We start from the raw sequence: 15,149 nt of genomic DNA on the forward strand, positions 1-15,149 counted from the left end.
GCTTCACAACACCTTATTGCGAGCTTATAATAAAACATTTATTCTAGCGTAAATTTGACAGATTCACCTGTTGAATGAATGAGAGGATTGAGTGTTTTCAAGAAGGCTATATAACCTCCTTAGTGTATTAATTGTTTTGCATAAGCTGGAGTGGTTTAGAAGTGTTGTAATGAAGAACATTTGTAGCCCTGTCACCCTCTCGCAGAATCAGTTTTCTGAAATTCTGAGAAAATCATTTCAATTTCATAGGTTGTTTTCATGTTACATTGCAGAATTATTCTGAACAAAGTGTCGTCGTTAAGTACATTCATGGCATGGTAGTCACAAATACATGTACCATTCAACTGTGTTTTTAATTTTTGTGACTGTCTATAATGTCCCTTGAGACCATGCTGCTCTATATGTGGCCTTATTTTACAAATGTCCTGCAGAGTTGTATACAACAACAACAAGCTTTATTGAGAGGACAAAAAGTAGTGACTTTTGTATGCAGCTTAGTATAGGTTTTTACAGTTTTCTGGTGCCTAGGAAAATGTACTGGTAACTAGTGAAAATGCTTTCATGTGATATGTATATATGTACATAAAATATTTACATACATTTGGCATCAGTTGTGTCAAAAAATAGTTGTCATGGTAATTTTTATGCAGTAGAATATGTCAAGAATTGTACAAGAAAGCCAGACCATGTTATATTTCAGATTATTAAGGTTTCAAAAAGATATTTGGATTAAACAAAGTTGTGAAAAAGAAAAAAAAGTTATAGTATTATGTGCATCCCCTGCTATTTGCTGGTTACATCATGACGTTATCACACCTGTTCTCCCAATATTTTCTCTCACGGTTTAGGGAGGTATCAAAAATATGTGAGGTGGGGTTCTGAATAATAGAGCCCACCATGAGTGCTATATAACAGTGCGCTACATTCGAAGCCTATTATAGGTTTTATCAAACGAGAATTGTGATTTCCGTACTGCAGAGTGCAGACGGATATGTACAATTTTGTTTGTCTTCACCAAACCTAACGTCAGCGCTAAAGCACAGGAGCATTCGTGGTCAATCCCTGGAGAGACAAACTCTGAAGGAACGTCAGTGAACAGAGGTACGTTACGGCTTTATATTACGTTATATTTCACGTTTATACGTTTCTGTTCGGATGGCAAGTTAAGTGGGGAGGGGAGATATTATGAAGAATATTTCATTTGTGGTGATTATGGCGTGTAACTCGGGCAAGAGCGGACAAAAGTTGCGTTGCATTTTCTACGCAATATGTATCACCCATAGGGGAGGGGTAACAAATTATCAACGAAGCCATTTGTAACCCCTTCTTCCCATAGGGTATAGTATAAGAATCCTGACACGAATATTTTTCTTAACATTAATGTCGTTCTAACTGCTTTGTGTGTTCTTAAATAAAAAGTCGACCCGTAAACTAACTCTAAGACCGCTGCGAATGATATGTTTACAAATTGATGTTTGCAGCTGTTCTCTGAACAGGCGATATGATGGTAGATATGTACACATTGAAATTACATCATAGGTATATACAAACACTTTTGTGTGCTACGTAAATATTGTGTAACCAGAATGCCTGCTTGAAAAGTTTGGTATTGGGTGTGGGAACATATCTCCGTAATTTTTTAAATATCCATGACTAGGTTAGCAGCCTGGATAGCTTGCTTGGGGTTCAGGTGTTTTCTTGTCTGTTGATAGAGCGAATTAATCATTCGGAGGAGACCTTCCTCGCTATTACAAACTTGGACTGCTAGATGTCGCTTTTTAGTTGGGGCGGCTTTACATGGCTGCAATTCGAAGGTTTACCGCTAGATGACGTTGCGACATTAAGGAAACTCCTCATGTGCCGTAGCGTTATGCTAATCGTTTCTCCCACACTTTGTCACTATCAGTGCGGAACCTTCGCTTATTCCATTCGTTAAACACTTGTCACAGGACCTTGGATTTAATGTCTGCAATACAATACTGGAATGTGAAACATCGCTTAATGCCTTTGTTATTCAAGAGATCGTTATTATATATTGTACATACGGAAAACACGTTATTGACATGCCAGCAGCCCAATCCCACATTGACGCGCTTCACTTAGAGCTTCACACGAATCGATGATTATGTCCCGATAATGGCATCTCGCCAGCAGATACCAACAGTCCAGGCATCAATCTCTCCTCTAAACTCCCAGGAGACATATTCAAGACAACTGTAACATTCAATCGACATTCGTTTCCGCTTTGTCCCGTTGGGTATATCTTCTACGGAGCTTACATGGAAATTGAAAATCTGACGGTTGTGCTGAAATATTCATGAGAGTTTCACCGCTTGAGCACGCGCCTGCTGTGTCCTTCTAACCCGGGTTCGATCGGGAGGGCAGTACCGTATAGCGTGCAGGGCCGCAACGGCAAGTCATATTGACGGAACTGAGAAGATATGGTTTTGTCGATTGGCTAGTGTCGTTTTTCATCACATATTAGAGGTATAGTGACTGAAAACATCTTATTAATGCCACCGCGACCCGATTTTGAACTCTAGTGTGTGCGTTGTTGGTTGGGGTTACATATCGTCTTTGGGAGGGGGTGGGGTGGCTCCTCAAGTACGGTTACTGTAATATTTCTGTCGGTCTAGATTATTAACATTTGTACGTGCTGTGAACTTTCCTCAGTCGCTTACAATAGTGGCCCCCCTTGGAAATCAACTCACAATAAGTTAAAGGGGCTACCCACTTGTCTTGAGAAAAATAAATAAATAAAGTATATGGTTTTCCATTTTTTACCAGCCGCAACAACGCCCAAATTCCGTCTCAAACCGCTGGTCCGTGGTTGGGTCCTTAAAATTTGCCAAACTGGGCACCTCTAGTTGAAATTAGGCAGTCAATGCCTAGGCGTATTAATATCCACATCACATAATGAAAAAGTGTTTGAGAAGACAACCTTCTTGTTTGGGATATTTTATTTCATCTAAACTTGATGCTATCGTTGAAGCGGTTCATCAGTCATGTATGAATACAGTTAGTCCAAATTTTCTTCAAGCAATGACTGTTTTTAAAGGTAAGGTACATAAAAATTTTCGACGGCTGACAGTCCATCTTGCTCACGGAGAATGACCTACCTTGGAGGTATGTACCTTTCCTTTAAAGACAATCATTGCTTGAAGAAAATTTGTAGTAACCATAAGCTAAATTCCATTAACGCGTACATGGTGACTACTAATTGTGTTCGTTTGGCCCCAGCAGATCTGCAGCAAGGCGCTGTGGTCACGTGACACCAGCTGACAAAGACGCACCCGACTGTACACCTCCTGTCCGTTGGCGCCCCTTGTCAATCTGAAAATGCGGCCAGTGCTGGCCGCTGCGGTTCTTACCGCGGTCCTGCTCCCCCTCCTGGGCTCCTCACCAGCCCAGGCCACGAGGAACCAGTGGAACGGCGATGCCGAGAGCGAACTAGACTACGAGACGGAGGGTGAGTTCTTCCCCGCCGAGGAGGAGGAACCCACCTTCCGGCGGCATCGGCACGGGAAGAAGCGGGCAGACGGGAACGACGATGAGGACGAGGAAGAACATCTAGCCGTCGGCGGTGGTGTCGAGGACATCGGAGAACAACAAGTCCACAAGCATCACCACCACAAGGAGAAGGCAAGACCCGCTTCTGCTGAAAGTCGTGAGCTGGCCCGAAGTGAGGAGGGGGAGGCGGCGTGGAACGGAGACGCCAGCACCACCAGTGACTACGAGGAAGAGTGGGCAGGAAGGAAGAAGGGACGCCACGCCGGCAGGAAGGGGAAGAAAGGAGGGAAGAAGGGACGGAAGAAGGGAAAGGGACACAGGAACAACAAAAAGAAGAACCAGATACCAGGTAGGACGACTTCTATATTTTTCTCTTTTCTTTAAAGACATTTTTCTTGTTTATATCTAAGAACAATAGCTTTTTCTTTTTGATTTCTATCCTGAAGATCAAGACACAGCGCACCTGTCCGTACGGACTCGCAGAGCGACACAAACCGGAAGCTTCCAAAGTTTTCTTACTTTGACGTCAACACGAAAGGGGCGCATTAACAAGTGCTCATCCCGTCTCCTCCTTCTTCCGAAGACGCTTCTGTAACGCTAAGAATAATTTTTCCAATGTAGCCAAGCGACGATGGGCCTTTTCTTTAGCAGGATTAACTTTATGAGTTTCCATCTTTTACTCTAGAAATGGGAGTTTCTATATCCACACACGTTTTAGTTGTCAATGATGGAGATCGTACAAACTCAAGAGTCCGCCGTATTTTTTCATGTGGAAGTACCGATACAATATCTTAATTTTACCAGAACTTTGCTTCATGACCGGTAAGTCTTCAAGTGGCTTGTGTAAATCATATTCATGCGCGCTTGATTTCGTGTTTTTTTTCTCACAACTCCATGGTCATACGTTCGTTCAGAGCCTGGTAGTGCTAAGCTATAGTGGCACATAAGGCAACAAGTTTCCTTGCTGTTTTAGCCTTGTACTTTAATAGGGTATTTCTTTCTGGGAAGATGTTGTAAGCCCTTCCCCTTCAACGCACCTCCTCGATCACGGGACCCCATTTTACGTCCATCCTGAAAGACGGCGCAGCCCCAATAGAGATACCCTACCTTGAATTGAACTGGAGTCTACTTGTTATTTGGAATCAGGAGCTCAACTGCGTTTAAGCTACAGGGGCATACCTTGGTCATAGATACTAATACATAATTCCATAAGCAAGCTAAGTTTTGTCCGTAGCCGCGCGCGTAGTTTGGCACTGCAGCTGAGATTTTTCTCCACTTTGCCCTGAAGAAAAGTCGCTTACTTCGCGAGAAGATAGGGGATCCAGTGATACACAATAACGATAATCGCGCATTTTCTCTCTCTCCGTATTTAGACATCTCCACTGTACATTAACAGCATAAGGTCTAGCTCTCTCGCTCTTTTTTTTGTTCCGATGTTTCTGAATCTCGCCACAACTTTCGACAAGACCGTGATTCAGCCATCAGCCATACGAGTGGAATTCGTTGGTGCCTCCTATGTACAGTGTAGCAACAAAACCGAAAACACATGAATCACGTTCTAGTATATAGCAGACGCGCACGGAATAGTCATCAGAATACCAATTGACCCCATGGCCATCTGATAGGTAAATCACAAGTGACCTTGGCGTCAGTGAAGCTTACCGATGCCCTCGTTAGCTGAGTTTTCCTGTTTTAGTGAGCTTTTCTTCTTTTACATTCCTTTTATGTGTCTTATGTAAGGTATTCGTACGTGTACATGCATAGTTATACTCTGTATCCACGTGCCACACGCACGCAACTTTCCCCGAATGTTAAGGCCACTCAGAGAGCTGCATGCTACATGTAACGCTGGTTCACCTTTATCCGCGGGGTAACCTAAATCCGTTGTATCTAGGGACATCAAGTCGACGGAAGGTGTTTTAAAATTGCAATGAATTCGAAATATTGCAGTTTTAACCACAGTCTGTCTTAAATACAACGGATATAGGTTACCCTGCGAATAAAGGTGAACTAGTGTTATGTGTGTAGGTGGCCAGTTTGGGGTGATCTTACACGGTCCCGAACCAATCAAGCCAGGCTGTCTCCATCACTCCCGCCCGCTCCCAGCACCAGCTAGGGTGGCCTTGGTCACGCCTGCCACATTTGTCACCAAAGCCCGAACAGTGATTACTTCTATCGATTGACAATGTTGGGCCCGCTGCATGCAAGCACATTTGCACCGGAGTATACAGCTTTGTCAGACTTTATGGCTGCTGTTTTGCTCCCTTGTCGTTTTTCTCATGCATTCAAGAGTAGGAAGCCTTCTTTTTCTACACAGCACATGGGCTTTGCTTTGAGAGAGTGTCCTTACGGTGATGCACTCTTCCAATGGTTAATTTTCCACGTCCAATCCGGGCCCGACGCCTCTCGCTCAGCGCTATCTCTGAAACGCACGGGCGCCGAATGAAAAATGAGGGGCTCACGCTTTCCCCGCGTTTTATGCATGAGCAGCGGAAGGAGCAATGCCATTCATACTCAAGGCTGTGCGCCTAGATATGGAGTCGATATATTCATGACGAAGCCGAGCGTGGCATCGTTCATTGTAGTTATACCTAATCTCCAAGCAGATTCCTCCGGTGGCATAAAACAGTAACGTAAGCTGGGGAAGGACTTCAGCCGGCAGAGGGGTAAAATTGGCCAGTTAAACCCCCTTCCACTAGGACGGCGCTCTCTCCGCGCTCCCTCTGCGACCTAAAATTTGACATATTGCTCAACGAATTCTATAGAAAAGAAACGAATCTTTTTATACTTTGTGTGTTTTGTTGTCTTCTCAGTCACACATTTACGTTTTGTATGATATGCCCAGTGTGAAAGCGAAGGTTAAACGTATCCTATTTAGATCGCAGTGAGAGCGCAGCGCGATCGCTGTCTAATGGAAAGATGGCCTTACAGGTTAGACGAGCAGACCCTGGACGGCAGGACGTACAGTCCAATCTCCTCTCCTCTGTAACATCTACAGCTTTTCTATTAAGGATTTCGCGCATGTCCCTGTAAAATAGGAGAACGCGAGTAATCAAAGTTAACGTCATATTGGCAGAGTGTGTTGCACGATATGATTGTTCCTTCGCACGTTTCGATGTGTAACAATTTGATAGTTTCGGGTGTCGGTCGTATAACGGTCGTATTCGTCCCATTCTCGCCTTCAAATTCGAGTTGATGGATGCTCATATGTATGCTAATTGTGGCGGGTATGTAACGACCCCGTCATAAGTTGAGATATAGGATTTTTACGGTGAAGGGCGTTTGGAAATAAGGTGATCGCAAGATAAGACCTTCAGGACTCCCTCTGAATTTCAAATGATATCAAAAATGGTAGTTAAAAGTTGATAGAGCTTCATATGTATGCTGATTGTGCATAACACTTACCGACACCGTTAGAAGTTGAGACACAGGGCATGCATGGTGAAGGCCGTCTCAGCATAACCTTGGCACACCAAAGCCATGGCATTTATAAACATGACAGTTATGAACATAGCTTTTGACATCGCGGGGGGAGATATATGTCCTTTCACATTCAGTAATTATGTTGACTATTTCCTCACCAAACAAATCAAGTCCAGGAATCACCTTTGTGAAGTTCATCGACGATTGTAAAAATGAATTTCAGTATCACGGTATTCCACAGCTCGAGGAAAAGAGAATCTGACGATACTATACCTCAATAGTAATGACATCTGACTATGTTGGAGAACGAGTTTAGAATTACAGAGTTTAGTTGGTGTCCAGTATCTCTATTTCATTACCTAATTACCATGAATGATAAAAAGGAAGAGAGCAGATCAATAATCTGAAACATATTTATGGGGGGGGGGGTCAAACCTGCACGTCTTCCTGACATCTAAAGCTATCTGTCACTCAAGACCATGACATGGCCATGTCAAGACACTCGAGACCATGACATGGCCATGTCAAGACACTCGAGACCATGACATGGCCATGTCAAGACACTCGAGACCATGACATGGCCATGTCAAGATAGATAGATTGAACTTTATTGCGCGACAGTTGTAACAGGTACAGCGTATGGCAATCTGAATATACATGGGAGTTGAACTATAATTATCATATACTATTGCAAATATCTAACAACTAATTTATTCTAATGTAACAGTATAAACAATCTAGTTTGATATCATTAAAGCTAATGCTTTAGATCATTATGTCGATATATAGCATTGTCTCGTTTTTGCAAGCTTTGTTTTGTTGCAGTACCAAAGTCACATCCCAGGGGGGGCAAACATCGACCTTGACCTTCATGACGTCTTTCCAAACCTTCTCAGATACTAAATATCGCCACAATCCATTCAGAGGTTCCTAATCTATGCTGAATATCTGAAAACACACGCAGACATGGCACTTATCCACTTCCTGTTGCCGTAACGAAATCTGATTCAAAGTTTGGCCCGTACGTCAGAATAAAGAGATTGGGGCATTATTTATGAATTTGTCGGCACGCCACAGTATTAACCTAGACGTACGGTGAAGGTGGTCTAGTACAGTTTTGTGCGTGCGGTGTGAAAGCGTGTAGTGTTCATGCGATCGGATTGAATCCGTGCCAATAGTTCTCCAGTGACCACCGCCACGGACGTTGCACGGAATATCACCAAATGCCTCACTGTGATGTCAACAATGTGAGAGTTCTCATTCAATCTTTAACATACCAACGGAGCATACACAATGATTAGATATTGATGCTAAAAATATTTGAAAACATTCTACTTATCGTACGATAATACTGTCATCACCGTACGGTCATCTCTGCCTGACAGCAAATGACAATAAGAAAAGACGTCAGAAAATGTTAGATGTCAACATAAGGCTTTAGAAATCTTTAAAAAAAGTATAGTATGCAATCCAAATTATATTCCAGGCGTCAATACCTTTTTGTACCTGTTGTACTGACCTGTGATCACCATTTGTCATTCCGAGATACATCAAACCGACTAGCCGTGAAAGCACTCTGCTACGTACGTGCCAGTACGGGCGACGCGCCTGCCCTGTACGGCCTGGACGTTTTCAGAAATACGTGGCGGACGTTGTCTCCCCCCCCCCCCCCCAAAAAAAACGTACGGACAAATTGCACGTACGGCGGGTTGTGCCCTAGCTTAAAGCATGAGTGCTGCCCGGAGAGCGGGGGTATCCAGGGATAACCTTGACTTCCTACGTGTACGGCTAGCAGCGGTGGGGACGGGCGGCCGGAGCCGAGATCAGTGACATGGAAAAGATCGAATCGCAGGAAGCCTGTTTCATAAAGCCTGCCATTCGCAGGGAATAATAACAAGGACGGAGGCAATACTTTTCTGAGCTTCGTAAGGACCACCTAGCTAGTGGTGAATGCAAACATATATCTGCTAGAGTGTACTTTTGTAACCATACATATCTGCTAGATTGTGCTTTTGCAAACACATATTTGTTGGAGTACACATTCGCAAACATTAAGTGTAATCTTGCAAACATATATCTACTAGTGTACTATCGCAAATATAAATCTGCTAGAGTTTTCCTTTTGCAGACGCATATTTGCTAGAGTGTACATTTGCAAACACACATATATATATATATATATATGCTGAGGTGTACGTTTGCAAATATATATACATACAAACATATACATCTGATTAAGTGTACTTTTGCAAACAGATATCTGCTACTAGAGTGTACCTTTTTTCCATCTTTTGCGGTCACACGAGGAAAAGAGACGCAAAAGTCCATAGTACAATAATTTGAGATATCCAATGCCTGTTCACTATTACACTAACCCACGTCCATCAAATTATCCCCGCATATCACCGACAGAGCGCACCGACCTTAGACATCGCGGTTCTGAAGAGATCGCCTTTCTCGCTGGGTTCAGTGGATCTGGATATTACCTTGTTCTACATCCGTCAATCTATGAAATGAGCTGTTCTGCTAAGGTGTTGTCCAAAATGGATTGCCAGACTCTTATCCGCTCACCGACTTCTATCACTCCATGAGATGTTTTCAGAATGTTTAAAGCTAATGGCACAACCCGCCGTACGTGCAATTTGTCCGTACGTTTTTTTGGGAGGACACGTCCGCCACGTATTTCTGAAAACGTTCAGGCTGTACAGGGCAGGCGCCTCGCCCGTACTGGCACGTGCGGGGGTGAATCCGCAGCCCGTTGGCACACAAAGTTTTGCCTGCACGTAACGTTCTACGGCGTGTCTGCGTGCTCCAAAATCCGTCGGATTCCCTACGAGTTCGTACGGAGGCGGTACTTACCACTTACGGATCCCCCAAAATTTGCCCACGTTTTGGCACGTACGGCGGGTTGTGCCCTTATATTTACCTCAACTCAAGTTCTACTCTACCACTTGTGTGAGCGGTAAGGAAAGTCAGCCAAGGTTACAGATCCCACTCCGGGGGCCGAGGAACACGGCTTCTTTGGGTTTAATGGAAAATGAAATGGTGAGGTTTACTGGAGTCAGGAAGGTCAAGTCCAATTCCGTGCTATGTCTTCCCTGGAGCTCCATTAAACACCTGCGTGCCAAGACTGTAGATACGTGGGGTAAGACGTCTGAAGATTTCAAGTACATATTTTGACTCGTTCGTTCGTATCCTTTTAGTGCCTAGAAACACACAAGTTTTCTGGCTGTTTCTGTAGCAGGGAAATGTTGTTAGGGAGGCGGGAAACAAACGTCTACAATACATGAACCAAAGAGCTTAGCAAATGTACATGAACTATGCAATCTGGCTCAAACTACAGGGAAACGAGGAAACGTGATATTCTCACAGAGCCCTCTTTGTTGTTTCCTAGCCTCTCTCTTTCACACCACAGTACTTTCCTTGTTTTTCTTGTTCATCATAGGCCTATGTTAGAGGTGTTATCAACCTGTAGGCTGTGTTAGTATGTGGTCCTACGTCACTGATGGCGATGTTCGATCGCAAGAAAGTTTTCCCTGTAATTGTCTCTCATTTGGAGACCGTGTAGAATAGCAAACTGAGGCGTGTGTGCCATTCACATTCACGGAACACCACAACGTACGTGTAAGTACTGGGCCATTCTCTAATGCTAGTTCACCTTTATCCGCGGGTAACCTATATCCGTCAGCATTAAAACGTGTTATCTGGAAATATCAAGTCGACGAGTGGTGGTTTTAAACTTCAACATTTTCAGAATATTGCAATTGAAACCACCGTCCGTCGACTTGAAATCTTCAAATAACCTCTTCTTAAATGAAACGGATATAGGTTACCCCGCGGATAAATGTGAACTAGTGTTACATGTATGTGACATAAGAAACAAGCGCAACCAGTTCATTGGTCTATCCTGTATGTCGAATTTCGAGCTCAAAACTATCCTGAAAGATGTGAATTTTTGAAATATTTTTGGTTGTTTTCCCCTACGTAGGATACATTACAAAGTAGAGCTTAAGATGAATCATATTAAGACTGTCTTTTGAAGTAATAGTTGTGACCTTGCTTGTTTATTGAGGATATTACTGGCAGACTTTGTGATGCCCCAAGTCTCGTCAGAACTACTAGTACCGTGCAGAATTGAAACTGAGTACCACACTGTCCTACCCAAAAGGCGTTTTTGATTACTTCGACACACCTTTTAAGTTCTCATCTTGGAACAGAATGCCATGAATAAATTACACGCATGAGGGATACGCAACTCACTGTCCATTGCAGATATGACTTCAGAACGAACGACAAACTGAGAGGTATACCTAAAACTGATAAAACAATAATCATTAAAATAGAATAATCTTTTACTTTCTCGGAATCGCCGTTTATATCTGCTCCTGTGATAATCCACCGGGCTCAATATAATGTGAAATCCCGTTATGCCTGTTAGATTCAAACGGTTTACAAACACCAGGACTAGTCCAGGTCAGACAAGGTCAGATTAATATTAATACTACCCTTGTCACATTATCCACGATCTTCGGGCGTATCGATAGAAGATCGGTCATATTTAAGATCGACAGAGGGTTGCGCGTATTTTTCACCTGTAAACCGTCCCTGCCACATATAAGCCATACTTTGTACCTTATTATTATAAGTGAGGCTCGGGCGATTGCCGCAGAATCGTCGTCCGATCGATTTTCGCCAAACATACGGAAGCTGTGTTTGTAGCTCGTGTAGAACGGCCAGGTGAAATGCAAAGTAGCTATGCAGAAATGATTGAAACTTTTGGACGTAAGAGTCGACAATGCAACGTGACCAGTTTGTGCTGTTATTGAAGTTAAACTTTCCAAAGCTCAATTAACACAGCTAATAAGAAATACATTTTATTAGTCAGTGAAGTCACTATGAAGCCGAAAGAAACAGGTTATTTCAAACAGTTGCCACAACTTCACCGTGCTTTTACCATTTAGGAGATCACCAAAAGACTATATATTTCTACTAAAAGCAACAAATCCAATCATTATACAGAATGTGGGACAGTTCATTAACCACTGCCTTCAGAAGAAGTCAAACCCGACAACAGTATATATAGTACTACATAGTTGATTAGATACTAGCATAGTGTTATGTATCACACTATTTTCTACGGTCTTAGTCTCTGAGACTGTCATGCAATTATAGCCATTGGGCATGATTTTGCAAATAAAACAAACATATTCACTAAGAAGTAAGAAGCAATGGGACAAGGCCAAGGGTACCGCGGCTCCCCTTCCTTCCCCCGACCGAGCAGAGGGGCCGAGCCGCCGGCGGAGAACATCGGTCCGGTAGGAGAAAATCCGCGATCAATAATTCAAGCCAAGCTGGAGAGATCCGATGTACTTGCTATTTGTCCGTATCTTGTGCGCGTGACCGTCGTGACCCGAGCCCGTGAATTATTTCTGTGATAGGAATCATCCCGATATTCTAAGGGGCCTTTTGTGTGGCGGCAGAACGGACGAGTACAATTCAAGGCGCGCTTTGGAGCCTCCGGTAGATGGAAAGATCACAGCCAGGGTGCGTGTACGAATAAAAATGGAGTGTTTGACTTTGAACTCATTTCGATTCTAGATAGGACCCTGTATTCCAGCGCTGTTCCAGCACCTCTATTATTGGAAGCAAGTATTGATGTGGTACGTTAAGAACTCAAAAGTCGAAAAAGAAGGTACGTCTCTGTCACAGAAGGCTTTCAAACAGCCGTTAGCTTTGCTCACGTAGCGAGACAAAATCTCCGGTGACGCAGGTGGCTGATAGCGTACAAATGACTTCACCTGAGAAGTTCTGTCACCGTGCGCGCTGCGGGCTGCCGTATCAACAGTAATCTCACTTCTTTTGGAACACCGCGAAATCGCATTTGGCGGCATTTCGATAAGGATTTTCAGCTTGAAAAATTTAAGATCTATCGGATATCCTCTTTATTCCCTGACCTCTATTGAATGTCAGCGCTGACGCAGACACTTTTATGTTAATATTTCAGTCTTAAGAATAACGCCGACGTGTTTTACGTACAAAAATATCCTTTGCAAAAGTGAAAGGTGTGTTACTGTTCATTTACGGTTTAACCGCACGCCTCTCGTCATATTATTACACGCTCTTTAAGATATTTAAAAAAAAAACGTCTTCTGCTTGTCTTTTCATTTGAATCGAGCTGCCTGCTTTAATGATATGTAATGCAAAACAGTAATGACAGTAACTCTTTTTGTTTGGGTAGTCTTTCTGGTGCTTCCACCATTAAAGTCATCACAAAGAGCACGTAGAAACACGTACCCTAAATACGTCAGCGAACGGTCTTTTTTGAAGCTCATTGAACAGTCTGTCCGCGTGGTTATCACTTAATTCAACCCGGTTGATGGCCAGCTTATCGGAAGATAATCCACAACTCTGGCATTGGCAGCCGAAACAGTGCCGATAAGCTGACGCAATGGTTCTTCACATTGATCGGAGACTTTCCAGTCGAAGTGAATATTTATTTCAGCTGGTAAGGTACCATTTGTCAAACGACAGTGTTGTCCATCTCACAGCGTGCCTGAAGTACGGCCATTGCCAGGAACAATCGATAAGTTCCCCTTCTGGCTTACTTCAGCAAAAAGGTCTGGGGACAGGATTATCAATCCTTAAGAAGCCTGTTTTTATAATTAATGTTTGGAGGCGTGAATCTCGTTACCTGGTCGATACACACGAGGACCACATAGAGTGCAAAATGGATACAGCTATAAAGATCGTCTTAGTACATGCTGTGATTGTACACGAACGATCGAAGGTAGTACATGCATATGAAAAAAATGACGACAGCATATCAAAGGCGAAGTTACGCTTTCCATGGTATCTTTTTTTTGGGTTCTTTTAAGGTGCACGTGCGTCAAGCTTGGGTCACTGTGGGGTTCGAAAGATATTTAACGAATTTCAGAGATAAAGAAAGCATTTTCTTACTTTTTTAGTATTTTGTGTCGTCTTCCAAGTCATACTTGTACGTATTACACAATATCTAAATTATAAAAAAAATCCGAGAAAACAACAAAGCAGTGACGCAGGGAACGAACCCCACAGTGACGCAAGCTTGGCGCAAGTGCAGTGAGAGTGCACCTTTAGCCCCTTTTATCCCATTCCTAGTTGTTTGGGACGCCGAAGTTAAGCGGCTTCCTGGAGGAGACGTCCTCCAGTGGGCGCTGAGCCGCGGCGGAGTACTGTAAAGTGACGGTGGTGCACCGGCGGGTGCTGTCCTTGGTGCTGAAACGGGGATGCTAGTTTGTAAAAGGATATCTGGCCTCCTTAGGTCAACATTGACAATGGTAAAATCCTAAGTCATATCAGCCTACAGCGTTGACTGTGGCTAAATAGCCCTATACGAAAATAACAGTCTCTGCCACATGGGGCACATCTGTAGTCTGACTCAGGTCTGTTGCAGAGTTCTGTGAAAGGATACTGACTATGTAAAAGGATACTTATGTAAAAGGATACTGACTAAAGATATATGAAGGAATTCCTATCATTCTTCCTTTGCAAGTACGGGGGCACCCGGATTCGTCGCCCCGGATTCCCAAATCCTCTTTTTACTGTACAGTGTGCAGTCGGCCTATTAGAGTTGACACATAGCGCATGTGTCTGTCATAACAACTCGAAATTCGGTTTGCGAACCGAGCACTTGAAAGGCGTTCACGCCTGCCTGGGGAATAAAGATTACATTAGCCCCCCATTTGCAGGTTAAGAGTTTCAGCAGCCCTATCTGACTTCCACTCTAAGAGGTAACGCGCCGTGAATGTCATCCGACGCCATGTCCAAGGTGAGGTGGTCCTTCAGAGCGCTGCCGGTGGTTTTACAACTGGCCCGCCTGCAGTTTCTGTGGTGTGGGGTGAGCTGTGGGAACAGCGGCTGTAATTGTGGCCAGAGACGGGTCGATAAGTGCTGTACTGCATAACCATGGCTTTCGATACGCCATTAGATGGCGGTTCTCCATAGAACCATTATGTCCACCTGAGCGCATCGATTTTCTCTCATGCATGTCGTTTGTTCAAACACAATAGAAGGGAACTTCTCAGGCGACATAAGCGCAGCAGGCCTGGATCCATTTGTTTAGTCTCTACCAGACTCCGGGTCGCTGGAAAATCGTAGAGATGGGACAAATAGAGAAGTAAGCCGGCCAGAGGAGTATAGTCGTCTAGGGAACAGCACGCTACCAGACTCTGGGTCGC

The 15,149-nt window shown here is 43.7% G+C and overlaps 1 protein-coding gene across 1 annotated transcript in view; it reads left to right on the plus strand.

Annotated features, from left to right (window-relative positions):
• Nucleotides 1-1,043: 1,043 nt before the first annotated feature.
• The window catches only part of LOC118431194 (draxin-B-like), a 77,335-nt gene continuing 63,229 nt past the window's right edge, over nt 1,044-15,149 (plus strand). The window contains exons 1-2 of the mRNA XM_035842326.1: nt 1,044-1,101; nt 3,244-3,859. Coding sequence (XP_035698219.1) covers nt 3,340-3,859 — 520 coding nt within the window. The 5' untranslated portion in view covers nt 1,044-1,101; nt 3,244-3,339. The remainder of the gene's footprint in view (nt 1,102-3,243; nt 3,860-15,149) is intronic.

Source organism: Branchiostoma floridae, chromosome 14 (genome assembly GCF_000003815.2).
Source record: "Branchiostoma floridae strain S238N-H82 chromosome 14, Bfl_VNyyK, whole genome shotgun sequence".
In the NCBI taxonomy this organism is placed as follows: Eukaryota; Metazoa; Chordata; class Leptocardii; order Amphioxiformes; family Branchiostomatidae; genus Branchiostoma; species Branchiostoma floridae.